General features: G+C 39.0%; 1 protein-coding gene across 1 annotated transcript in view; it reads left to right on the forward strand.

The window, feature by feature from the left end:
• TTK (TTK protein kinase) overlaps window positions 1-26267 on the forward strand; it is a 35927-nt gene extending 9660 nt beyond the window's left edge. The window contains exons 6-22 of the mRNA XM_044421639.1: window positions 635-731; window positions 820-901; window positions 989-1092; window positions 2290-2377; window positions 3481-3601; window positions 4091-4269; window positions 4952-5121; window positions 5843-5969; window positions 6860-6952; window positions 10689-10846; window positions 10936-11087; window positions 14943-15067; window positions 16327-16407; window positions 16921-17097; window positions 19073-19163; window positions 19394-19491; window positions 25686-26267. Of these exons, the coding sequence (XP_044277574.1) occupies window positions 635-731; window positions 820-901; window positions 989-1092; window positions 2290-2377; window positions 3481-3601; window positions 4091-4269; window positions 4952-5121; window positions 5843-5969; window positions 6860-6952; window positions 10689-10846; window positions 10936-11087; window positions 14943-15067; window positions 16327-16407; window positions 16921-17097; window positions 19073-19163; window positions 19394-19491; window positions 25686-25754 (2012 nt within the window). The 3' untranslated portion in view covers window positions 25755-26267. The remainder of the gene's footprint in view (window positions 1-634; window positions 732-819; window positions 902-988; window positions 1093-2289; window positions 2378-3480; window positions 3602-4090; window positions 4270-4951; window positions 5122-5842; window positions 5970-6859; window positions 6953-10688; window positions 10847-10935; window positions 11088-14942; window positions 15068-16326; window positions 16408-16920; window positions 17098-19072; window positions 19164-19393; window positions 19492-25685) is intronic.
• Window positions 26268-27285: the final 1018 nt, after the last annotated feature.

Consider the following 27285-nt stretch of genomic DNA (forward strand, 5'->3'; position numbering starts at 1 on the left):
ATGATCCTGGAATTGTTATAAATCACAAACTGAAGATAATGATGCAGTTGCGAAAAAAGAAAATGCTAATATTAGACTGCATTAATAGAAATATCACTTCCAATAATATTAGTTCCCCTCTATTCAGCATTGGTTAGGCCTCATCCTGATTCTTGTGTTTGGTTCTAGGCATTATTGTTTAAGAAGAACGCAGACATAATGTAAAGGTTTCCAAGGGGGACAACAAAGATGGCAGGGCCTGAAAACAAAATGCTATGAGCTAAGATTGGAAGAAATGAGCATATTTAGCTTAGAAGAGAATACTAAGGGGAGATATGATGGTACTCTTTGAGTACCTGACTCTACACAGAGTAGAGTCAGATTTTTTTTCTTGGTCATGCCAGACTGCAGGACGCAGAGTGATGGGTTCAAGTTATAGGATGCCAGCTTCCCATTTGAACATCAGGAAAAGCTTCCTGACTGTTACAGCAATATGACAATGGAGCCAATTAACTAGTATCTCAACAGGGTTTCAGAAATTTAGTAAAATTGATACATTGCTTCTATTTTAAAAATATTTAAGTAGACAGTTTTTGTAAGTTATGGTTAATTTTTTTTTTTACATTTGATATCTTCAAATACTACATATTTACAGCACTGAGTTCATACAATATTGTTGAAAGTTTCCTGAATAAGAAAAGAAATGTTGATTCTGGTGATGTTACTACCAATGCTTCCAGCATTTGTCCTGGGTAAGTAATTTCAAACATTGCACAAATCTACTTTTTCTCTGGCTTTAACTTCATTTTGCACATATAATGTCCCACCTTTTATCTTCAGGGGAAAAAATGATTCTTCTCAAGAGACTGAATTGGTCTTGGGTGGACGCAAACCCTTGAAGCAATTAAACAAATCTAACCAGGTAGATATTCTTCTGTTCTATATATTGCATTTGAGGGTTGTTTTCTTTTTTGGTATTTGATAACTTCTGGTGTGTTTCAATGTTTAGATGTGCACATTTGGGAGAGTTCCTATCATATTACTAAATGAGAATGACGATACAGATGATTCTTTGAAGATGAGCATGCCATGTGTGACCAGTGTCCCAAAGAGGTATGGTTATATTAAAACATGCTAATGAACAGGAATGAAAATGACTTTTCTGTCAAGGACTGCATTCTCTCAGACAGTATAAATTTGCACAATTCAATATTTAAATTAAATTATGCAGTGTGGGTTGTTTGTCCTTGGAACAGCCTACACTGTGCCTGAGAGGTTATCGGACTGAACATCGTGTGTGTTCACCCACTCCTTTGCACTCAGCCTTCCTGCAGGTATTCCAGGAAGCTGTACTGCAGAATCAGCCTTCTCTGCCCATTGTGAAAATGACTTTTTGTGGACATGGGAGCTTTTTTCTCTCTCTTTGGAGATTGCTTTCTGGGATTTCCAAAGTGACAACCTTCCCCATTGTCCATGTGGCATATTTGAGTGGCCTTCACTGGTTCACTTACCTTTTAAAAAAACGTGCTCCAGAAATAGGCACTTTTTGGGTTATTTTTTATTTGGAGGAGCCATTGGTATTTGGAGTTGAACACATGTAGAATTCTGACTGCTAAAAATGTGAATCCTTGCCTGGTCAGTGTGCTAGTAAGTGCCTGCTGTAAAATTAGGCACTATCTATGGACATTGACAAAGCCATGCCTCAGATATGTTACTTTTCTTTCACTTGATAGCTGTCAAATGACAATCTGTCAAATGAAAGTAAAGCTGCACGAAGATACTTACTTGCACAAATGGGTGAAGACTGCATCATTCTCAGTTCCTCTTGGTTTAAACCTTCAAAACAGGTTTTTTTTGGCAGGGCTAAACTGGATTATTTTTTTAAAAAAAACAGGGACATATGCAGGATTCTGAAACTGTTGAGGTAGTTTTTAACATTACATATGCTCTTTTCCTCACACTGTAAGTGATTATAGAATTTTACTAGCTTTTTTGTATATTCCTAGTGTTATTTTCTGATTTGTCATATGCTATTTGAATTCTTACTAGTATGAACAATATTTACTTCATGGGAATTCATATAGAAACATAGAAACAGGGTGAGTCAGAAGGGGTTCCCAGGCCATCTAGTCTGACCCCCGGCTCCAGCCGTCTCCACTCATGACATGCCTACCATATACTGTGACAACTGCAATCTCTCAATTTTTAACAGAGTTTGCAGTTGTGATTAACTTATTCTCCATGCTAATGTCAGAGTTATTTCTCCATTTGTAGCTTTGTCTGACGTAATTATTGTTTTATTAACATTAGGCAAATATCTGGAAGCAAATTGATCCAGTTGCCATTACATGAATCAAATCCTAATGAAAGTGACCCATATGTGCCAGAGGACTTGAAGGTAATTCTGATTGTTCTGTTTTAGGTTGATAGTTATAGTCAGGGCTTTTTTTGTCATAGAACGCAGAACGGCATTTCGGCACCTTTTTTTTCCAATGGATTTTACGAAGTGATTTTGAATTGCCTGTCAGGTGTAGCAGATCAGCAGCAAACATCATTAACATAGTGCCTGGGGGCTGCTTTTGTGTCTGTGCTGATAGTGAGTGCTTACTGCGGGGGCGACCATTATGTTTATGTATGTGTAGAGTGACTGGCTTTATGTGTGTGTAGAGTGACTGGCTTTACACCAAAAATCTTTTTTAGCATAAAAGTATGACCCCAAGATGTGAGTTCCGGCACCTTTTTTTTTTTTTTTTTTAGAAAAAAAGCACTGGTTATATTTGATAAGAATGTAGGTGCACTGGTGTAGAACAATTACAAATTTAGTAACATCCTGAAGCAAGAACCAAAATAACTTAATATTAAATGTGTAAAAACAGGTAGGGTCTGTACTCACAAAGTAACTGAGTCGGTTTCATTTCCCATAAGTTTCTAACTATTCATGAAGCTATTATGCTGCAGGTAGCTTCTTTTGAGTTTTTTTAAACTGCACAAGTATAGATACTGGATGTAACATTAACCAGTTTTGGGGTTTTTTTTAGCATTATGTGAACAAGCTTTGGACTTGATCTGTCCTCTCCTCTTCATGGTAGACATCAGACGAAGACTAGAAACTCTTGCTTCCATTTTTATGTAACCACAGTTCAATGTTATGTCTGAATCAAGATAAATTGTACAGTAGTTTGTTTTAGCTATGGTGTACTGAAACAAGCAGACTTGTTCTTGTGTTGTTATTTGGCTGTTGGGTATTATTCTAGGTCAAATATTTCCTTACTCTATATAGGAAAATACTTTTGCCTGTTCCTGAGCATTTAAGAAATAGTGGGTTATAAATATTAGGCATGGTGCTGAAACACAGGTTGCAATACAACAAAATCTGGAAAATTAAAGAGGAATGTAAGCATTTCTACAAAGCACTGTAAATAACTAATGTTAATACATAAACCTTGTTAATCTGTTTGTGATTTTTCTCAGTTTTATTTTTGCTTTTTAACTTTTGTTTAGCCTTTACCAAGGAGAAGAGTTACAGAACTGCAGCTGTCAGATGAGGAAAGCTCAGAAGCAGCTACCAATTCAACACTAACCTTAAAGAATAACTATTCCAGTTGTACTGTTAAAAGAAAAGGTTTGCTTCCATTCTTATGGGGTTGGACTGATGAAAGTGTTTTTTTCCCAGGGAGCTTTTAACTCTGTGCTGTGGGATATTCGTTCTAGTGAAACATGGATGTAGCTACAGCATATTCGGCCTAGCTGAAAATGAGATAAACAAGGGAGTGGGGTATTGTTGGGGAAGCTAAGGCTTTTCCTTCAGCTGAACAAGCTAACATTGAGAGCCATGTTTTCGTTAAGTACCCTAGAGCCCCAGTGTTTCCTCTGCTGTAACTTAGGGCTTCTGCAAAAGGTCATGTTATCAGAATATCTGCCTCCTGTTTTCTTTAATGTTGATTATAGTTCCTATTCCCAGCCACTTTCTTATCTCAGCTCACGTTCTGTTAACAAAGCTAACTCCATCAGCAGGATCAGCATCACTTTATTAACAGGTCTTCCCTTTTCCCTGTATGCTCCAGCCTCTTCCACTGGTGTTTTGTTGTGATAACAAGTGAATTTGTTTCAGAAACTGAGGGACAGCATGAAGAACCGAGGACCATGGACTCAGGCTGTTTGGGGAGACAGCAGCAGCATTTAGTTTCTCTTGGAAACATCCATAAGGAAAAGGAACAGTTCAAATTAAATTGCCCTGTCTCTGGAAAAAAAGTGCCTCAACTTGAAGCAATGCATGAGAGAAATTCTCAGGTAATCTTGTGTGTTTCATGAAGTTTTAGGCATTCTGTTTTGTTAAATTGTTGGCTTTGTCAGTAGTTGTCCAAATACTTTGTTGACAATGGCAGCAGCTTAACAAACCATGTTGAACCATCAAGCTGTTCAGGCTGCTAGAATGGTTCATTTCTTCCAAGGGATTGGTTTGGTGTATTGTGTCTCCTCCAGCCAGGCTTTCATTACCCAGGAACAAGTTCATACATAGACAGAGGCCAAAATCTGCTTTACAGAGTCCTGTGTTTGAATCTGTACTAACCATGAAGCCTCTCTAAAAGGTGTTACTGAAACTTGGCATTGGCAACATGTCACTAGCCAGCAAGCAGTAGTTGTTTTAACCCATGCAGTACTGGCTCTTCCTTAGCAAGCTAGAACTGAATGAAGGCAGCACTGTTTGGACAAGGATTTGTGACAAGCTCCCAGCCTAACTTTATGCTTGGCTATTGTTGCTCAAACAAGCATGAATGATGACTGCTTGCAAATACTGGTGCAATACAAACTGTTGAACATACACAGTAAACTTGAAGAGAGCAGTTATGTAGTCAAGAGACTGATTTTTATTTAAATTGGCCGTAGAAAATATGGATCAGTGGAAGTAGGTATATTATACTATCTGTGTTTGCTTGAGAACTAGTGATATAAAGGATTTCCTGTTTTGTAGGGAAAAAGCTCAGGCTTGGAATGTTCAGCATTACCAGTCTCCAGAAGATTTTCACCGCCAGAGCGAACTTTGCAGAAATTTTCACCACCAGAGACTGCTTCAAGGAGAAACAGCCAAGCATTAATTGCTGCAACACCAAACAGCGGCACTTTGCCTGAATATATGGCCTGGTAACTTTGTGTGCGCCGATGTGTGGTTCCTTCTTTAAATTAGATTTCATTTCTAGCATTCTGTGAGAATTTTCTTTTGTACAGTTTAAGCACAGTATCGCCTATTTATAATAGCGTATGTATGCATAATAATTGACTGAAATATTTTCAAGGTGCTTCATATGCAGCTTATGTTGAAGAAATGGCTTGGATACTAACTTTAGACTAAAAGTATTCTATAAAATATTGAAATGGTCAGTAGGGATCCTGTGTAATGTAAGATATTTTTTTAGGCCTTTATATGTTTTACCTTCTTGATCTAGCTCTAGTCAAATTAAGATTTGAAGATTAAGGGCTGCAATCAATGGGGGCTTATTCAGCCCAAAGCAGTTAGGCTCGCATAAGTCAGAGAAACTGTTGTTGATCCCCACCAACTTAAAGCTCATGCCCTTCTCCTGAGCATAAAAGTGATACCTGTGGGTTGGATACCCTCTGCTAGAGAACGGTCTTTGATGCAGAGGGCTGCATTTACGAAGAGAGGGAACCAACATTTCCCCTGTAATGGAAATGTGCTTTGCTAAGGCCAGGCCATCATCATTGGATATGACCCCACAAATTTTGTGTCCCACAAGCTATAAAACAGTGTAAACAAAATTCAAAAGTATATATTCAACCTTCAGCACTGGTGCTCAGAAAAGTTGAATACTGAGTTTGCAGGGATAGTAACGATTGTTTCTGACAGTTTCAGTACTCCCGTTGTATCGAATGACCATCTTCTCATGCGTATGGCAACCACACCGTATAACCAGTTTTCATATTTGCGACCTTGTACTCCATCAACCCCCTTCCAAGTGCAGACAGGATTGCAGGTAATAATAATGACAAAATAAGTTATTTTGGAGGGGGAAAGGATTGATTCACAAATAGTGGACATAAACTCATTATCCTGGCATGTAAGTAGTTAAGAAGTGAAAATTTAATTCATGCTGACTTCAGGACTCTTAAATGATTGATTGCATATGTACAGGTGCCACTACATTGCTGTTCACAGAAATGTTGAATGCAACCTGCTACAGTTCTCCTTATACATACTATGATTTTCCATATTCCTGGCTTTCCTGCATTTTAGAGATGCAGAGCACTTTCTATATTTTAATACTGGCCTCAGCTTACAGTGTTTAATAAATTGAGCTAGGATATTGGTCTTTTAATTTGCCAGTTGGTCTCTTAATTTGCAACATGTTGGAAAATTTTCTCTACCATGTTCAAAATTAATATAAATTAGAAGTTATTATACAAGATGACCAACAATAATGTGTTGCATGTACATGTATGTAGCTATAGAGGGACTATTAGCCAAATGCCTGTAGTTGTTGTATTAAAATTTCAGCATTGATTCATTCTATATAAAGCAGTCTCAAAGCCAATTACACATGCGTGGTTAATGTAAAAATGTAAAAAAATGTGATGTAATATAATGGTGAAAAACTCAAAAGCAATATAAACTGTATCACAATAAAAACAAACAGTGTAAAACATAATTTCAATATAATATAAAAATGTTCATTACAATGCATAATCGCACCCTCCCACCACCATCCAATCTCATAGTCTAGATTGAACACCATAGAGGAACTATGCACAACTACAGTCCATGTAACTGGGAAAATAATACACCTTTGTAGTGCTGAAAGATGGTGTTGGTGTCAGACAAGTTTCCTTGGGAAAAGCATTCTATAATATATACTCATTTATTCAGATTCCAGCTTCTGCACGTCAAAATGAATGCATTGCTATTAAAGGAAAATGGTACACTGTGTTGAAACAAATTGGCAGTGGAGGATCAAGCAAGGTAAGCAATTAAATTGTAATTCAGCTTGATTTACAATTTAATTTAGTTGATTTAGTGACAACTGCTGCATATGGGACATGATGTAAATGTATCAAAGCTGCTTAGGCCTTAAAACTCTGCTGGTAATTACAGACGTGATGACAAGAACATCAAAATGTTATCCTATATGTGGGAGTCTTGAGTGTCCTTTCTTGGGTAAAGGAGACTGGTGAGCCTGTAGACTGAGACACACATGATCCCCAGGTAGCACCTTTCAGGTCCTGGAAAGCAGTGTCTAGCAACCATTGTTACAATTGATTTAGCACAAGCCGAATTCCTGGACAGCAACAAATCCAGTGAGAGCTCTGCTGAGGTGACTTTACTCATCACAGCCTTTGACTAAGGGAATTCAAAAGAACCTAACAGGCTCTTAAAGACCAAGGAGTTTGTAGCAAGCACCAGTCTACAGAAAGCTAAAACGTGTATAACTTGGATATAAACCAAACACTTTCCTGGATTTGGTTCAGCCTCTAGTTTTAAAAAAGCTCCTGAGACACAGTTGGGTATGCCAAATAAAACTCAGAAAAGTAGATGGAGTACGTTCAAGGGGATAGTTGGAGCACAGGAGCCAAACTGTTGCCCCATATAATATGTGTGAAATATTTGCCTTAACAGCTTGGATGGCTGCACAGAGAAAACACCCACCCCTAGTAAAAGAGTGGGTATCTCCCCCCCCCCATTTTTGCTTGACTTTGCACACTTCTGCACTCCCGAGACAATCTGATGGAAGCTTATATCTACTTGTTTAGTTCTAAAGTATCACATGGAGCAGGGAAATCTAGCCTGTTTAGAAAATAGCTAGCTTAGACTTTGTACTGGTAATTGTAAGCTTTTTTCACAGTAGTCAGTAAACATGTGTATCAGTCTTAAGACCTAGCCTGGTCTAGGAAATCAAGACCTTGTCATCTGCATTTAAAAAGGAAAAACTTTAGTAGGTCCAAACATAGGAAGGCAGTCACTCTAGCCTATTAGGAAAGTGTGCTAGATACATGTTCATAGAATAGAGGCAAGCACACAGCCTTGTCTTATATTCCATGGGAAATGGCTATCTCGATAATATCTCATATTGCAATAGCTTGGGAAGAGGTATTGGAGCATAAGGGCTGAATCAGGAATCTTTTATCAGTAGAAAGAAGTTCAGGATTTTTCCACAGGCAAGAGTGAGATGTGGCATAATGATATGCTAGGTGTGCCAAAACCATACCTTGGTTTCCGGTGCTCTACATTAGCCCAATCTGTTCTTCTCCCAGAATGTCATACTTATTGATTCATGCATGCCCTTAAGGCCTAGGTAATTGGTGTAGGCCAGGGGTCTCAAACTCGCGGCCCGCGGGCCAATTGCCAGAATGGGCGGGGCACGGGGAGGGGCCCTGCGGCCTTCAAAGCGCCGGCGGTGCCCGGGTCGGCCTCCGGGAGCGATGCGGGATGAGCGGCCCACCCTCCCCCATGCAGTGGTGGAATACTTGATGCGGCCCAGCCTCACCCAGACTCTACTTCCAGTGGCCCCCAGGTAAGTTGAGTTTGAGACCCCTGGTGTAGGCCTTCCCTACTGTCACTAACAAATAAGGTGACAATTGGCTGGATTAGTTTTATAACCATACTTATACATTGGAATTATAAAGGCTTTCAAACAAGCTACGGGAATAATACCCGATAGTTTATTTAGGAAAATAAGGAAACTAGAAGACAGCCAACTGATATTACTTTGAAGCATCTCTGGAGGAATGCCATCAGAACTGGTGACCTTACCTGGTTTAGCTGGAAAAATAAATCCACCACAATAGCAGTAAGCATTGCTGGCTATTTGGATACATCAGGATTTCAGCATTAACAGATATATATTTAATCACTTTATTATTCCTTAACAAATGTTAATTAGTTTTTAATATGTTTGTATTTGCCACTTGTCTCTCCCTAGTTAATTCTGTTTATTGTTGTACAAACTTCTGAGCATACGTCAAGTACAAAAGTTAAGCTCTATGTACTGTTCATTAACCAAAGCTTCCCTTATGAACCCTTCTGTGTGTCAACCCAAACGGAGGAGCACTATACCCAATAGTGAACAGAACCCTTGTGTGTGTCCAATTGGGCTTGAAGCTGACTTTGGTGCCGAGCCAGCGCATTGAGGATCTTGGGCTCCCCATTGGCAGAGCTGGACATCTTAGCATCCTGTCCTGTGGGTGGTAACTTGACACTCCGTCCCGGCTCAGGTTGTTCTGAGGCTGCCTCATTTCTTTGTCCTGCCCTAGAGGCAGTAACTCTTCATCTCTCCCATGGGAGAATTGTGGTGGTGGTTCCAGAGTCCTCATCCTGTGGCAACTTCTTTCTGGTCTCAACTTCTTTCTCTTGAGGATGGATCATTTGACAAACAATCTCTTTGTCATCCTAAGAATCTTCACCTCTACAAGAACAGGCACTGAGCCTCAGCTTTTCCCAGACGTGGGTGACAGTATTATTATTTAGCAGTATTAGTATCTCCTCCTTTCAAGGAGTTCATGATAAGGTTCTACTACTAAATGCCAAAGAGAAAATAGATTAAAGAGTTGATTCATAAACTCTCCTATTTCCCCCTCCACATTAGCGCTAACAAGGCAGTTAGTTTGTGTAACAGTGAGTGGCTGAAGGTTATGTGGTAAACCTAAACCGAACTCATGTTCTCCCTGTTTGAAGATCAGCTCTAAACTCTCTTACATGGCCTCTCCATGAGTTTGCTGTGATGGAACTGAGAAGATGGTATCTTTGAGGAGGGAATGTGTTCAATTTCACCATGGCAGAAATAATTACAGCCAGGTGTGTTCAGTAAGGTGCTTCCTTACCAAACATTCAAGGCAGAATGCAGGGATCTATCTTTAGAGAAAGAAAAGCCTGCTAGAATTATTTAGTAACTTTTCTGCTTATCTGTGTGTGTTTTAATGAATGCAGTTTTCTCAGAACGAGTCATGGGCATAATTCTCAAGTATCTCTAGTAGAATCATGTGCATGCTCGCTGAGAAATCAGTCTTGTGCATGTCAGTCCTTCTGAATTTAACGTGCTTACTACTGAGTGCATAGGATTTCGGCCTGAAAATTATTTAGATTTTTCCATGTGCCAAGTTTTCAAAGATTTTGAGTTAAATAATCCATATCTGTTAGAAAAAAATATTTAAAAGGAAGAAAACCTTGTAATGTCAGATATGGGAATTATCATGATTATTTTGTGGCAGTGAAATTAGAGATGGATTTGCAACTAGTAGCCATAGGATTGTATCCTTTCAGTTGGGAGGTCAGGATTGCATCCTTAGACTCAGAATCACAAGCATCCATGCTAATGAAATAGTCAAATCAGTTGGAAATACATTTCTGTGATATGCAGGCAAATCATGAATGAGTGCATGTTTTAAGGATCTTTACAAGAGGAGTTTGAAAAACACGCACACACCTGACTGATGGTGGTAAGGTTAAAAAAGTGGTCTGTTGTCCACAGAGTTTTTAACTGAAGTGGGACATAGAACACAGCCTCCTAAGTTGTATTTATGTGGACAGAGGAAGCTCAGCAGTCTCTTTGTGCATGTATTTAAGACATACACATACAGTCCTGGACTAATATCCTTGTCTGCTTCACAGTTTGAAATCCATGACAATAAATTGCAGAAATATTGAGAGTATATTTTAAAGCGAACAAATCTAATGTTCCTATATCTGCCCTTCCCCAATCCAGGTATTCCAAGTACTTGATGAAAAGAAGCAGCTTTATGCCATCAAATATGTGCATCTAGAAGACGCAGATCAACAGACTATAGAAAGCTATAAAAATGAAATTGCTCACTTAAACAAACTTCAGCAGCATAGTGATAAGATCATCCGACTTTATGACTAGTGAGTATATGTTTTATGAATGAGTTCAATCCTGTTGCCCAAATTGTTTTATGAAATATAACTTCATTTTTATAACCATCTTGTTTTAGTGAAATTGGTGAGAAGAGTATATACATGGTGATGGAGTGTGGAAATATTGATCTTAATAGCTGGCTTAAAAAGAAAAAGACAATTAACCCATGGGAAAGGAAGAGCTATTGGAAAAACATGTTGGAAGCTGTACATACAATCCACCAACATGGTATGTATAAACACCGTTTTTTCTTTTGGGAGAATTCTGCCCTGCCATTCAGCATTGATAGTGGGCAAAGAACATAAACAAGTGGGGCAATATAATCAAATAGCCAGATAATGATAAAGCAGGAGGAGGATAAAAGCATAACATGGCAACCATAGAATGCAAACAGATTAGACAAGGTTTCAAAAATCCTAAGAAAATAAAACAATCATTGCCTGAACTTGAATAGACTTAAGCACTGACCTCAGGTGAGCATTATTTGGGGTTGGCATTGCAAAGGCAGGGTACTATTTGTTCGGTTTTTTAACTGGCTGATTTGGTTTCAGGACATGGTCTAAAGACAGGTGGTTTAGAAACTTTGATGCTAAGAGCCTGATTAGTGTCACTGGTGAACATTCACCCATTTTCCTACACTTACTTGTGTTACACCAAGCAACTGAAATGAATTTAATTGGCATTGTACCAAGCAATGTACAGAAGATACTCAACACCATGACAATGCACACTGTTTCTGTTGTGGCACACAGGTTAAGTCAAAAGGCCTGGCACTAGTTGCTTGCATTTGTATTTACCCCCTTTGCTGTGACCTGCCTAATTAAGCACACAGTCAATCCACTGCATCCAGACTATTCTAAGTAGTTAAGCACCTCTGTGCAATTCTAGTGCCACATGATCTCAGATCAAGACTTCTAGGTGGGTTATAAGTAGCTCAGTGTCCTAGCCTACATGTTTCTCCCTCCCTCCATCTTCACAATCTGTGTACATACTGGAGTCCAGCTTGGCCTGCAAGGTAATCCACATCTGTTAATGTTTAAAATTTTGAATTCAGGAGCTAGCAGCAGGCAAACCCCATTAAGGTTTGCAGTGCTTCAATACTGAATACCTTACAGCAAAGTAAAATCTTAGGGTACCATCCCATGCACCCCTGAACTCAGAGGTTCGTACTACTGCAGAGTGGGAGGAGCAGTGCAGGCAATTGTCACCTCGCTCCTATTGCTCTGCATTTTTGCTAAACAGCCATTTTCAACAGTTTAGCAAAGGCTTTTGAAAAGGGGGAGGGAAGAAGGCTGGAGCAGCTTTAGGATACGTCATATTGTGGCTGCTTCCGTCTCCTCTCTGACCCTCATAATGGCTATTCTAACACATCTCCAAGTTGTTTTCCCAATTCAAACGGTAGCTAGCATGGTTCTTTCTGTGCAGCAGGGTGCGGGGCAGTGGTGAAGCTCTGGTTCCCTGTTCCAAACCATCCTATGACCCCTCAACAATGTCTGTAGGATTGTTTCCTCCATCACAATTTAAATCAAATGTATAAATATTCAGAGCATGTATAGAAGCATTGACTGAAACCTGCATAAGGCTTTTGAGATTAGTAAGAGGCTTAAAGAGATTTCTTTTATTACATTTTTCATACTATACCAATAATAAGCTTATCAACAATTGCACTGAGCATTTTAGGTATAGTATTTAGTTAATTTAATCATAAAAATACCTTTATTCTGTAAGTGAACTTGATATTTAATTAGAAATGTCTATCCTATTTTTGCCATGGAAAAAGAAAGTTGCTCAAAGTAGTTTACAAAACATAAAAATATACAAGCCAACTTATTTGTTCTTTTAATATATTTACAACCAGATGAAACCAATAGCAAAGATGAAAATCTAAAAAAGCAAAACTAGCTGTCAGTAAATAAAGTAGCAAAGCCAAATGCTTGTTTAAGGGTAAGAAGTCTTCAATTGCCAGTAAAATACAGATTCAAGAGGAAGGTGACCTAACCTCAGCTCTTGGGTGGTATAAAAATTTAATTAATAAATAAACTTCTTGGGGCAGGTAATTCCAAATACAAGCTGCTGCGTTGCCACCAACTGTTAGGAATATGGTCATTGCTGGTGCTTTCAAAGAGTAGTTCCAGTATTTAGGAAGCCTTTGGCAGGCAGTTAACTACCTGTAGCTGATGATACACTTCAGGTAAAGCAAGCATATACCAAAAATAATTTTAAGTGCATTCAGTTTTGGTTTTCTACTAAAAAGAATTAGCAAACTAAAACAGGTTGATCCATTTTTTAAAATTAGAAATATACATAGCACATCCTAATGAAATATAACTTGCATAAAATGACATAAAACACTTTTGTTAAATAGAATTTGGGAATAGATTCTTAGATATTAATAACTTAATTGGAAATAAATTTCCTAAATATTTCTGGTAGCAGTGTCTTGAAAAGGAGATATATTATTCTAAGGGCTAGTCTATTCCCTATTCAATATATAGAGTAGACTATTCCGCTTAAAAGGTGAGGTTCTGATAAGTAGCTCCCACATTTTAAATTCAGCAGATTTTTCAGCGGTTGTTTCATAGCTAATAGCTACTGTCCCATAATTTAACACACACACTCTTATCTCACTGTTAAAACATTCCTAAAAAAATGAACACACAAAAAATGTTCACAGATAATTCTTTAAGGCTAAGTAAGATCAATTTTGAATCATGTCTTTGAAAAGACAACTCCTTACTCATAATTTGCCAATTAAACTTAAGTGCATACATTTTCTAGACATTGGTATATCAAGCTTTTTATGTATTTACTTCATAAATTGCTCATTTAATTGTTAAACAATTTAAGTACACCTTTGACCTCAAACAATAGTATTACACCTGTTCTCAAATGACTTTTTGGGCTTTAATGCAATTTGGCTTTTAATACAGTGACTATTTTTGGTTACATTTTTCAATCTTAGTGACTTGTCATTAATTTTTAGGATGTACATTTCATAAAAAGGCAACTTACATTGTTTTATGAGAATTGGGAAAGCATTTTTTCAACTGTCTTTCCAGCAAGCCCCCCCCCCCCCCCAAAAAAAAAAGAAAAGAAAAGAAAAAAGCAAAATTAACTGTGTTTTAAAAATCCAGGAACTTTGAGGAGGGGGCATAATGGCTGCTCTTGAAGGACAGATGGGTGCACATGGGAAGTGATGGTCCTTCAAGTAGCTGGGTCCCAAGCCATTTAGGGTTTTAAAGGTAATGACCAGCACCTGGAAATATAGGCAGCCAGTGAAGCTAATAAAGATCACATGATTCCGGCATCTTGTCCAATCAAAAATTTTTCCTATAGTATTCTATACTAGTTTAAGTTTCTAAGTGGTTTTCAGGGCAGGCCAATGTAGTGTAAACAACACTGGGCCTATCAAGATTTAACTAAGGCATGTAGCAACATGGCTAGGTCTTATCATACTAGGAATGGTTATGCTGGAGCACCAATTAATCCACTTTGGGCCTGGGAATCCATCAGATTTCCTTGGCTTGGCTGCCCACACACTCCAGCACGCTTTCTCTATGCCCTAATCTTGCCTCATGGCAAGTGCTCACATGAAGTCTAGCAGGAAGGGAGTCCAAGCAAGTCCACGAGTCTGGCTTGTGAACACGTGGCCTGCGTACCTGCTGTGCAAAATGTACTCCAGCTTCTGTGCATGTGGCTTGTGGGTGTGTGTACTTTGTGGAAAGAATGACATACTTTGAAATGCAGAGAAAGCACTAGTGTTCCTGTTCTCAGTTTGGCTCAGGCCAGGGCCAAGCACGGGAAAGAAGTACAAGTGCAAGAGCTACATTCTGGCCTGATAATGCCCCCCCTCCCCCCGCCCTGGCAAACAAAACAAAACCACTTCCTGAAAGTAAAGGACTTCTTGGAGAAGAATGAGTAGAGCAGTCAAATCACAATCAGATATCAGTGTTGCAAAAATCCCAGGTTTAACTGCCTAGATTGGAGATGCCTTGGCTTTTAAATTTCTCCCTCTGCTCTTTTGTGGGAATGAATTCCATATTAGTTTGGACTAACTGAAAAAAAAAAATCCTTATTTTGTAGGTATTGTTCACAGTGATCTGAAACCAGCAAACTTTCTGTTAGTGGATGGAATGCTAAAACTAATAGATTTTGGTATTGCAAACCAAATGCAGCCAGATGTGACTAGTATTGTTAAAGATTCACAGGTGAGACTGTTGGGGCATCCTTGTGTTACCTTAAATTAAAGCAAATTACATTGAGTGTGTTTAGTAACATTGTTTGAGGAAAGAGAATGTGATCCCAAGTAGTTATCAAGAGGAATGTAATGAATTTTGTGTGCCTGTTCATATGTGCATATTTACATCACTTGGTAAAGCTGGACATAGTTGAGGCATATGTTGCTAAGGGGGCAGGTTGCAGGATTCACAACCACTTCTGGTGAGGTTGTAGTTCCTACAGCATTGTAGCCTCATTTACACCAGGCTAGTGCTAAAGTGTTGCAAGGATATAGGGCTGAAGGGGGTAGAGGAAGAGGCAATGGACAACCTGTTGCCCCAAACTCCCACCTTCTTTGAAAACTGGCCAGGCTGGCTGAAGCTAAGAGTTGGACTCCTACAGCAGCTGAAGGGACCACAGAGTGGGGTAGTATAGAATTCCACTGGGTTCAAGAAATGCAGCTTTGTATTCTCAAGACTACAAAATAATTAAAACAAAGCCCAATTCACTTTGGGCCTTCGATGTGCGCAGTCACCCTCTCTCTTAGGTAAGGTTAGAAAATCAGGTTAAGAGATGAAGAGTAGACTGTGTGATTATAACTTCTCCTCCTGAAGTAGATTTCTCCCTCCTGTCTTTAACAACAATTAATGAATATATATGCAAGAGTGGTTAGGAACAGCCAGTCTTCCCATTTTGCCAGGATCCTTAAGCATCAGGAATTTGGTTAGCCTTAACCATAGTTAAGGCTAATATGGCACTGATGTATTCCATCCCATGTATTCAAGATCCCTCAGAAGCTCTTAGTTCCTGTGGCCTATCACTTGTGTACTGAGTCTGAAATCAGGAATGCTGTCCTTGGCTTCACTTGGGCATGTGGGATTTTTTTTAACAAAGAAAATGCTATTGTTTCCATCATTCAGTGTGGCATTAGCAGCTTTGGACATTTTCTATAACTGCCAACATCAGTATTTCTCTGTGGAATCAAAGCACAGTGTATGTTTTAAAAACTTGTGTGCATGTGCTCAGCTCTTTCTAAAGTCACCCAAGACGAACTTCTGTCTCTGCAGTATTCTTCAAAAATGACAATTCTGCTCATTGTCTGCCTCACTGAAACCATCTATTTTAATATTTTGATGTTTCTCCCCTAGAGCTTTCTGGAAAGGGTTTTCAAAGAAAATGTTAACAAGGCAGAGAAGTATTTATAAATATAATTCTCATTTGAATATATTCCTGCTTTTAATGCTTCTAGGTTGGCACAGTTAATTATATGCCACCAGAGGCAATCAAAGACATGTCTTCCTGTGGAGAAAATGGCAAGTCAAGGTCAAAGGTAATATATTCTCTCTATGGTTGATAACAGGAAATGCTTCATATCTTGCTTTGTAAATTTGTGCAAACCCAGTGCAAAGTTCCTGGTTTTCTTGCAATGTGGTAATAAGAATAAAGCAGTCACAGAGATAGGTGAGTGGACTTTTTAAAATATAAATGTTGCTTGTTTCCCGCTATTGCTGAATCCTTAACATTGTGCACCATTTCCTTTGATGCTTCATATGTGCGTAAGTTTTTTAAACAATTCTAATAAACCAGTTACTCATATTGTAAATCATTAGCCTTGAAAACCAGTGATTATGGCCTTTAAATGCTAAAACTGTTGTATATTTCTGTGTGACATAACTCTGAGAAAACTGCTTGTCCTGACAAAGTGCCATTGATCTGCTTTTCTCATGTTCTTACTGCTGAATTGATACTTTGTTATGCCAGATAGATAACATCACGATGGTAAGAGCTTCAAAAGCAAAGTGTGGAAGCCTTTTCTTTTTCTTCCTTCTGTCTTTATTTTTAGATCAGTCCCAAAAGTGATGTCTGGTCATTGGGCTGCATTTTATATTGCATGACTTATGGAAGAACTCCATTTCAGCACATAACAAATCAAATCACAAAACTCCATGCCATAATTGATCCCAATTATGAAATAGCCTTTCCTGATATTGCAGAAAAAGACCTTCAGGATGTCCTAAAGGTATCATTTTGTACCACTGCTTAATATTTCCTTTGCTACACTGAGTCCTAAACACCATGTATATAGCCAATTTTGGCATCTTACTATTTTTAGTTGAGAAAGATTGTACCATGACATGAATCCTGAGGCTGGAAGTGGATGAAGCTCTTTCTCTTCTTCTTCTGCCCCTTGCTACCACCTGAAAAGCCTCTCTGATTAGGGGGAGCCTATCTGAGAGCAAGTGATAGCTGCCAGTGGGCTACTGAGGAAAGAAGCAATTGTCCAAAGTCTGGAAGGGAGATATTTTAAGAGGGGTGGTTTTGGCAATCGCAGTTTTAAAAATACATTGCTGGTGGGATTCATTTGCTCCACCATTCTTGGAAATCAAGCTTGTGAACTTATGCATGGGTTGCTTTCTCTGAAGCCATTCAGGTGTAAGAATACGCATGTGTTAAAAATCGCAAAATATATGTGGTATGTTTTGATTGTAATTGAGTGGTTGAAATGCAGCTAGCATCTTAGAAATGCTTCTGTGAAAAGTTTATTTTCCTCCTGGTTGTCATTGGCTGGTTCCAGTTTGAGGTATCAAAAACACAAGCATACCAATGTCTCCTCAGTAGCTCATCTGCAGTATAGATGTTAACAGAAAAGTAGTTGGCAGTTGGCTCTAATTGGCTTAGACCTATTTCTCACTGAGGTGCTAAACCTGTATCTTGGCTGCAAATTCAGACTGCCAGTGGGGGATCACATGGCTTAATAATTTGCATATATAGATAGCAAGTAAAAGTGTATGTGTATCAGTAGCTAGCCTATGCCATCTTCAAAATCAAGTTTCTCTGTACAGGGACACCTCCTAAATGAAAGAGCAGCAATGCTTGAGCTGTGGACTGGTGTGCAGGATTATCTAAGCGCTGATGAAAATTAGGAGGGTTAAACATCCCATCCATATTGTTCCTCTTCTCCCCACTACTTTTAAAAGTATACATTACAAGTTATGTATTATAGTGATGAAGAATTTTTTAAAGCAGATTTTTTGGTACTTGTGCATACCTAATAAGACCTCCACTGATCCTGCAGATACCTTTTCTTTGTGATTGGGTGGTGACATTTTGGCTGTATAAGCAAAATATGTGTAGTGTTCATCATTGGAAATTATCTAAAATGAGGGAATGAAGTAAGACTTATAGGTAAGGTAGCTGTGAACTGTAAGTGCAAAAACATAGTTCTTTACAGCCATTGTATGTAACTTTTGGTACTGCTGAAAATGTTTTCACATTGTAATAAGCCAGGCAAGCTCAAAAAAGTCCACACTAGTTTTCTGTTTAGCTTCTTAGTGCTTTGAGAACGGTAAGCATATTAGATGCTATTTAGGAATATACACTTGGGTACTGGAGTAGTCACATAGACTTGCTTTTGGGTGAGCATTTTGCCTATGTATACAACCCCCTTTTGTGTGAGTTACAGATAATTCTGAAAGTCTGTATCTAACCATAGGTCCCTTTTTGGGCTAATAAGGAATGCTCTGGTTACCATCTTGACAACAAGTCAGGATATTAACCCCCAGTTTAAGAAATTAGTCTTGTTCCAAAACTAGTGATGTGATTTCCTGACTGGGATACAACAGGAACTCATGATTAATTAGCATCTATCCAGTTTAACTGTGGTTCACACGGAGGGGCTGTGCACATAGTCAAAGGACTTGATATATTTCAGTCTAGTAAGCTGGGTAAGAATTTCCCAGTATGACCAACCTCTTTGAAATAGGGGCCAATGGGCACTTTGCTGCTATCACATGTAATGTTCACAGAATCTCTTCTATTGTAAAACTGCAGACCCGAGTCCTGTCTTGCGAAATGCAAACTAAATTGATGGGAGTACTTTCAATAGATATAATTCTACGGAAAATGTGAAAAACTAAGCTATCTGTAGATAAAGTCTTCAGTAAATGATGCCTTTTTGGAAGATTAATTTTCAAATTCATCCCCAATTCTTTCAGCGCTGTTTAGTAAGGAATCCTAAACAAAGAATATCTGTGTCTGAATTGCTGGTTCATCCTTATGTACAAATCCAAGACAAATCACAAACAGGTAACTTTAGCTTTATAATTAATATTGCTACTTCATTTCACTACTTTCACCAGAATTCTCTTAAATAAAAGTGATTCTCTGTGTTACTTTCTTTAGCTAATACACAAACTAAAGTTTTCCTGTTAACCTAAGGTTTCTCAAAAAATTCTGTGGGTTTCAAATTTTCACACATTTTAACTGGAAGCATTGACCAGATGTATAAACCATAACTGAATTTTAAATTCTTCTAGTGAATTCCACTACAAAAGGAACAACAGAGGAAATGAAACGTATCCTTGGTCATCTTATTGGTTTGAATTCTCCTAACTCTATTTCTAGAGCTGCTAGAGTAAGTAAATATATTTTAAATCATAGTATTGCTAGTATGGTTTTGTGTTTGTATTGTTTGGCTCTATACAAGGATAGAGAAATGAAACAGTTCTTGTCTGCAACCCATTTTGGACAAAAGAATATGTAGCCTATGGGTGTAGTAGCTGCCCAGTGAAGAACAGAACTGAGATTTGATTAGCAGTGAAGGATATGAGGAAGAGTTGATCAGGAAATGTATTGCTGATGGAGTGCTGGGTCTTAGAAAGCAGAAAGTGAGTTATTTAATATATATTCAGTAGAATATTCTTCTAATGATAGGAAGTGGCATGTCACAGTAAGAGAGGTGAACTCACTGAGCCTTTGAAGGAAGTGTAAGGGAACTAATCAAAGCATCTACATAACCCTAAAACAAAGAGTATCCCAGCTTACCCCCACCTCAAAAATGCTCTCTCTTGAGACAGAAAAATTTGGCCTTACTTTTACCTCTTTTTAAGCAATGCTACCTGAAACCTGCATTGTTTTCTCCCAAAATATTTTGCAAGCTGTCATCATCATTAGCTGTTTCAAAGCAGCTTAACTAAGATACGACAGCTACAAACTTTCAGGATTTCTGCTGTGATCCTGGGGGATCAAGCCCTAGCGCTCTGGCATGTGGTCTTTCCAGCCTGCATTATGAGAATAGTTGCTGAAGCCCAATCTGTCATCTATTTGTAGAAATTCCTCTATTTAAATTTAGATGCCACTTGTCCCTTGAGCAGGCTTGTAATAAAAGATGATTCACCCTGCAATAAAATACAAGGCAGAACCAATTAAGGCATTAAGATAAAACAGTGAATTAAAAGCTGAACAAAATACCCAGGAGAAAATTGGAGAAACCTTGTTTCTTTTATCCTAAGAAGTAGACATTTTGAGCACAAATATTCTATATTCAAAATGTACAGTAGAAATATTAATCTTGTAGTGAACTGTAAGAATAGATACATAGCTAAACCATCCTTAATTCTTACCTGTGTAAACAGGCCTGGGCTCTGGCAATTTGAAGAGAGCTATCTTAAATTACAACACCCTTAAATATGGAGATATGTAATTGGATTTCCTCTGGGCTTGTTCTGCTGGGTTTTTTTTTTAAGTTCCCATCCTTCAGTCAAATCAAGATTAACCATGACCACTAAAGAGAGGTTAAATTGCACTGGGAAATACACCCACTTTCCTGATGGATTAGACAATGAAACATTGTGCAGGAACTACAAATACTTGTTTTGCTTCTGGACATGATTTATATTCTCTCTGACATTTCCATCTTCTAGCTATATGTTTTTAAGGTGAAGTAATATAAAGTACTATGATATTTAAAAGAGACAAATAGAAAATTAGATTAATAGATAAAATATTGATTTTAAAATATACAAATGGTAAGCTTATATTGGCTTATGTGAAAATTTAAGATCAATTTGCTTTTATCATTTTTCATTCAGAAGTAGAAACATGAGATGAAATTGAACAGTGTCTGTCCATGAAAGCAGTGGACGCATTTAGCACAACGGATTCCCTGTTCCCCTTCATATCCAGAATCTTCTCTGTGGTGTTAGATACTCTCTAGATAAGATTTGGGGAAGTTCAGGGCAATGCAGAAGAAGGGGAAACCCCAATGGATGCTGCCCTCAAAATCAATTTTTTCCTAATTAAATATTATAGTACTTGAAACTTTTTAGGAATACATGAATTGAGGGTATTTGTGTGTTGAAATTAGGCAAGTCCAGGCAATTCTCCTTCTCAGATATATTTTAATGCTTCAGTCAAATCTCTTTTTCCCCACCAGAAAAGTCAAGAAGGCATGTTGTTGTTGGTCGCTAAGTTGTGTCCGACCCATCATGACCCCATGGACAACATTTCTCCAGGCCTTCCTGTTCTCCACCATCCCCTGGAGTCCACTTAAGCTCACGCCGACTGCTTCAGTGACTCCATTCAGCCACCTCATTCTCTGCCATCCCCTTCTTCTTTTGCCATCTATTGTTCCCAACATTAGGCTCTTCTCCAGGGAGTCCTTCCTTCCCATTAGGTGGCCAAAGTATTTGAGTTTCTTCTTCAGTATCTGGCCTTCTAAAGAGCAGTCAGGGTTGATCTTCTCTAGGACTGACCCGTTTGATCGCCTTGCGGTCCAAGGGACTCGCAGGAGTCTCCTCCAGCACCACAATTCAAGGGCCTCAGTTCTTCAGCGCTCAGCCTTCCTTATGGTCTGGCTTTCACAGCCATACATTGCAACTGGGAAAACCATAGCCTTGACTATACGCACTTTTGTTGGCAGGGTGATGTCTCTGCTGTTTAGTATGCTGTCTAGATTTGCCATAGCTTTCCTCCCCAGGAGCAATCGTCTTTTAATTTCTTGGCTGTAGTCCCCATCTGCGGTGATCCTGGAGCCCAGGAAAATAAAATCTGTCACTACCTCCATTTCTTCCCCATCTATTTGCCAGGAAGTGATTCGATGCCATGATCTTAGTTTTCTTAATGTTGAGTTTCAAGCCAACTTTTGCACTCTCTTCCTTCACCTGCATCAAGAGGTTCTTTAGTTCCTCTTTACTTTCTGCCATTAGAGTGATATCATCTGCATATCTGAGGTTGTTGATATTTCTCCCAGCAATCTTAAATCCAACTGGTGATTCATCTAGCCCCACCTTTCTCATGATGTGCTCTGCATATAAGTTAAATAGGCAGGGTGACAATGTACAGCCTTGCTGAACTCCTTTCTCAATTTTGAACCAATCAATGGTTCCGTGTCCAGTTCTCACTGTTGCTTCTTGACCTGCATATAGGTTTCTCAAGAGACAAATAAGAACTTGCCACAATTTGTTGTGATCCACACAATCAAAGGCTTTAGCATAGTCAATGAAGCAGAAGTAGATATTTTTCTGGAACTCCCTAGCTTTCTCCATGATCCAGCGTATGTTGGCAATTTGATCTCTAGTTCCTCTGCCTCCTCGAAATCCTGCCTGTACTTCTAGTAGTTCTCAGTCCACATACTTCTGAAGCCTAGCTTGTAGGATTTTGAGCATCACTTTGCTAGCATGTGGAATGAGTGCAGTGGTGTGGTAGTTTGACCATTCTTTGGCATTGCCCTTCTTTGGGATCGGAATGTAAACTGACCTTTTCCAATCCTGTGGCCACTGTTGAGTTTTTCAAATTTGCTGGCATATTGAGTGTAGCACATTTACTGCATCGTCTTTTAGGATTTTGAGTAGCTCAGCTGGAATACAGTCACCTCCACTAGCTTGGTTGTTGCTCAGACTTCCTAAGGCCCATTGGACTTCACATTCCAGGATGTCTGGCTCGAGGTCAGTGACCACCCCATCGTGGTTATCAGGGACGTTACGCTCTTTCTTGTATAGTTCCTCTGTGTAATCTTGCCACCTCTTCTTAATCTATTCTGCCTCTGTTAGGTCCCTGCCATTTTGGTCCTTTATCATGCCCATCTTTGCATGAAACTTTCCCTTCATATTTCCAATTTTCTTGAAAGAGTTCTAGTCTTCCCTATTCTATTGTTTTCTTCTATTTCTTTACATGGTTAATTTAAGAAGGCATTCCTATCTCTTCTAGCTATCCTCTGGAATTCTGCATTCAATTGGGTGTATCTTTCTCCCTTGCCTTTTGCTTCCCTTCTTTCCTCAGCTATTCGTAAAGCTTCCTCAGACAGCCATTTTGCTTTCTTGCATTTTGTTTTCTTCGGAATGGTTTAAGTTGCTACCTCTGGTACAATGTTGCAAACCTCTGTCCATAGTTCCTCAGGCACTCTGTCTATCAGATCTAATTCCTTAATCTATTTTTCACCTCTACTGTATATTCATCAGGGATATGATTTAGGTCATACCTGAGTGGCTTAGTGCTTTTCCCTCCTATCTTCAATTTAAGCCTAAATTTTGCAACCAGAAGCTCATGATCTGAGCCACAGTTGGCTCCTGGTCTAGTTTTTACTGACTGTATAGAGCTTCTCCATCTTTGGCTGCAGAGCACATAATCAATCTGATTTCTGTGTTGACCGTCTGGTGATGTCCATGTGTAGAGTCGTCTCTTGGGTTGTTGGAAAAGAGTGTTTGCTATGACCATCGTATTTTCTTGACAAAATTGTACCAGCCTGTGCCCTGCTTCATTTTGTACTCCAAGGCCAAACTTGCCTGTTATTCCAGTTATCTTTTGGCTTTCTGCTTTAGCATTCCAATCTCCCATGATGATAAGGACATCATTTTTTGGAGTTAATTCTAGAAGGTGTTGTAGGCCTTCATAGAACCGGTCAACTTCAGTCTCTTCAGCACCAGTGGTTGGGGCATAGGCTTGGACTACTGTGATGTTGAATGTTTTGCCTTGGATTCGAACTGAGATCATTCTGTCATTTTGGAGGTTGTATCCCAGTACTGCTTTTCCTACTCTTTTATTCACTATGATGGCTGCTCCATTTCTTCTGAGGGATTCTTGCCCACTGTAGTATACCTGATGGTCATCTGAATTAAATTCACCCATCCCTGTCCATTTTAGTTCACTGATTCCTAAGATGTCGATGTTCAGTCTTGTCATCTCTTGTTTGACCACATCCAGCTTGCCTTGATTCATGGATCTTAAATTCCAGGTTCCTATGGAGTAGAGATCTTTGCAGCATCGGACTTTCCTTTCACCAAGAAGGCTTACATGTTGTGCAAACTTAGATCACTTCCTGCAGGGTTGCTTGTTTCCCCAGTGAGCCACTCTGACAACCAGTGGTTTGATTTGGCAGTTGTTTGACTCATGAAAGGTTGTCAAGTCATCTGAAGTCAAGTGACTAGGCCTGGTGAGGAAAGTGGCGAAGGAGCCATTCAGCAAGAGCAATGAGAACCCCTTGCTGAGCTCACTTGGGTCACTGCAGTGATGGGCACCCCACCAATCACTCAAGCAGCACTTTGAACCAACTGCCACTGGATTGCTTTCCTCCACTACCATTGCAACCCCATATGTGGTTGCCGCTTTTTTGAAAGAGGAAATTAATTTTATGTAATTTCTTAAGCCACAGCCGACAACAGTTACTCCAAAGTGCCCCATTGCCACATGAGAGTGGCCATTGCTGGCTCTCTGCTTATTTTATAAATAAGGAATTACTCCAAAAACATGCAGGAATGATTTGGGTATTTTTTAATTTTTCCTTTGGAATGACACAAATGTGCAACTCCAAATATCTGAAATTTGAAACCTGGTCTGGTCGATGGCCTAGTAAGTGCTTGCTATCAAAGCGGTGCCTTCTGGGGCACCGTGCATTAAGCTGCTTTCACTTGACAGCTGCCAAGTAAAAGCAAAGCTGCAAGGTGATAATTTGCTTGCAAAAGGGAGTGATGACTGCACTACTCCACGGTGAAAATGTGAATCCTTGCCTGGTCAATGTGCAGGCAGGTACCTGCTGTAAAAGCAGGCACTATCTATGGACATTGCCAATGCCATGCTTCAAATACATTGGTTTTTTTCCCATTCATAGCTGTCAAGTGGCAACCTGCAGGTAAAAGCAATGCTGTGAGAAGGTTGTTGCTTGCAAAAGCGGATAGCGATTACATTGTCCCCTTCTCGGTGAGATCCTCTATATTTTAAAGTTGGACCTGACAATTCTCAGTCTCAGAGTCTCTGCAAAGTGGAAAAGTGCATTCCATGTCATTTACAGGAACCTTTTCTTGGCAATCTGTTTGTGAGTCTAACTTGTTGCCTGGAATCAGCTGCTGTTTCTATATAGCCTGAAGTGTCTGATCCTGCCTAATATTAGAAGTTAAGCAAGGTCAGCCCTGGTTAGAACCTGGATGGCAGACTTGAGTCTTTCACTGAGCCAGCAGTTGGACCCAATGTCCTTCTAGGTCCCTTTCAACTACATGATTCTATAATACTCTGTGGACATTGTCCTGGATTTTCAGAACACAACCAACTGCAGTGCTTTTTTACTCATGAGCGGTTGTGTTGACTGAACCCAACCAATGTGTTAGAGAGTAAAAGGCACGACAAGCAAAAAATAATGAATTGGGCTGGATGGGGTGAAAAGTAGGAAGGACGGTCAAGTTTAATGGGAGCAAAAATAGATGTTATTTGCTTGGGCTTTGTTTTAGCTGTTGATAAAGATGATTAAGTAAAAAGCTCAGCTGTATGCTGAGTTTTGAAAAGGGGTTTGGAAGAACAAGTATAGCTTCTGATCATTTGTTTTGCTTTTTTAAATTTCAGAGTTTATATGAGCAGTGCAACAAAGGCGAAGGTTTAGATGTGTCTGCTCTTGCAAATTCCGATCGGTAAACAAGGAGTCCAAAGTGATACATAACATTAATTTTACAGTGTATTAAGAAAACTATATATTGTTGTAGGCAGTTTAAACTGATTTGTCTTGCCTCTTCAAGTTGTTTTAGTATCTGTGGTTTCAATTCCTTTTCACCATACCTGTATCTATTATTTGCATGTTAGTTTTGTGGGAGAGACTTTCTTGCCATAGAATTTTTACAGGTTGGTTCACTGCTTAAAGTATTGCCATAGAGAATACTTGTGAAAGAACTGATACTGTGCTGCAGTTCTTAAAGTGCAAAAAATCAGTTTCATTCCAATGTAAACTCTAATTGGGAGCTCCTAATATTTGCCAGTGTTTATCTTGAAGATCTTTTTTTTTTCTTTCTTTTACTGTCAGGCATATTTATTTTCAGATACTGCTGATGGGGAAACACTGTATAGGATAGTGTTACTATTTAGCTGCTTTGTTTCAACTTGTGTTCTGTACATACTGTCATGGAAACATTTTGATTTATAAATGACACTTGTTGTGCTGATAAAGAAAAAGATTTTTGTAAATAAAAAATGATATGTACTGTGTTAACATTCTTGAAGTGTTTTTTAAACTAACATATCCTAAACTAATCCAGAATAATAACAAAGTTGAAATCTTGTATTTTGACTTTTCATGTTCTGTTAATTAGTTTCTTATTACTTTTAAGTGTTTCCACATAAGCATGACACTTCTCAAGTAAAGAGCACATTCTATGGTATACTGAGCCTGTACTGTAGCTGCATAATTTAGTCCACAAGTTACCATCCATTTCCACTGCAGAAAAAGCAACTTTTTAAATGTCACATGGCTTGCGCTTACTTTGCTGTGCTTTTTTTTGTAGCGGTGATGGAGAGTGCCTTGTTTTTAGATAATGAGCCTCCTAGTCTGAGTATGTTAAGCACTGGTTTAATTATTGTTTTACTACAATCCCCACTCTTGATGATTAGGCGTGAAGTATCAATTTGAGAAATATATCCAGGAGTCCCTTCTTTTGTTGCTTGAGGCAAAGGCTTAGTGGTGCTTCTCCTACCAACCTGCACCCAGAAGACTGGTTGTTGTTGCTACCACTGCAGGCAGAATCCAATCGGATAGCATCTTCCTCCATACCTGAGGTAGTTTGGCGGTGCCATGGCTGAGGCCTTGCTGATACTGCCTTGGCACAGCTGTCCCATCTTTGCCATACGGTGATTGTGTGAAAGAGTGGCAAGGGAAGAAATTCCTGTAAGCAGTTGAGTAGTGTTCTTTGCTTGCTATAAACTAAACTCTTAAATCACGGAGGCAAAGAAGGAGTATAGCCCATCAAGCCTTTTCTGCATCTGCTGTTGAGAGCACTCTTAATCCATTAACTCCCATCTTTTATGAGGGATTTGAGATAAGCAAGGGAGTCCCTCTCCTTATCTCTGATCTCTCAGCAGAGATTGGAAAGAAGCATCAATCGAGACAAGGGGTATCCTCTGAACGGTATTAGATCATTTTTTTAAAAAAGTTTCCTTGTACAGCCTCTTTATGAGT

Source organism: Varanus komodoensis, unplaced genomic scaffold (assembly GCF_004798865.1).
Source record: "Varanus komodoensis strain SLA01 unplaced genomic scaffold, ASM479886v1 scaffold12, whole genome shotgun sequence".
Classification (NCBI taxonomy): Eukaryota; Metazoa; Chordata; class Lepidosauria; order Squamata; family Varanidae; genus Varanus; species Varanus komodoensis.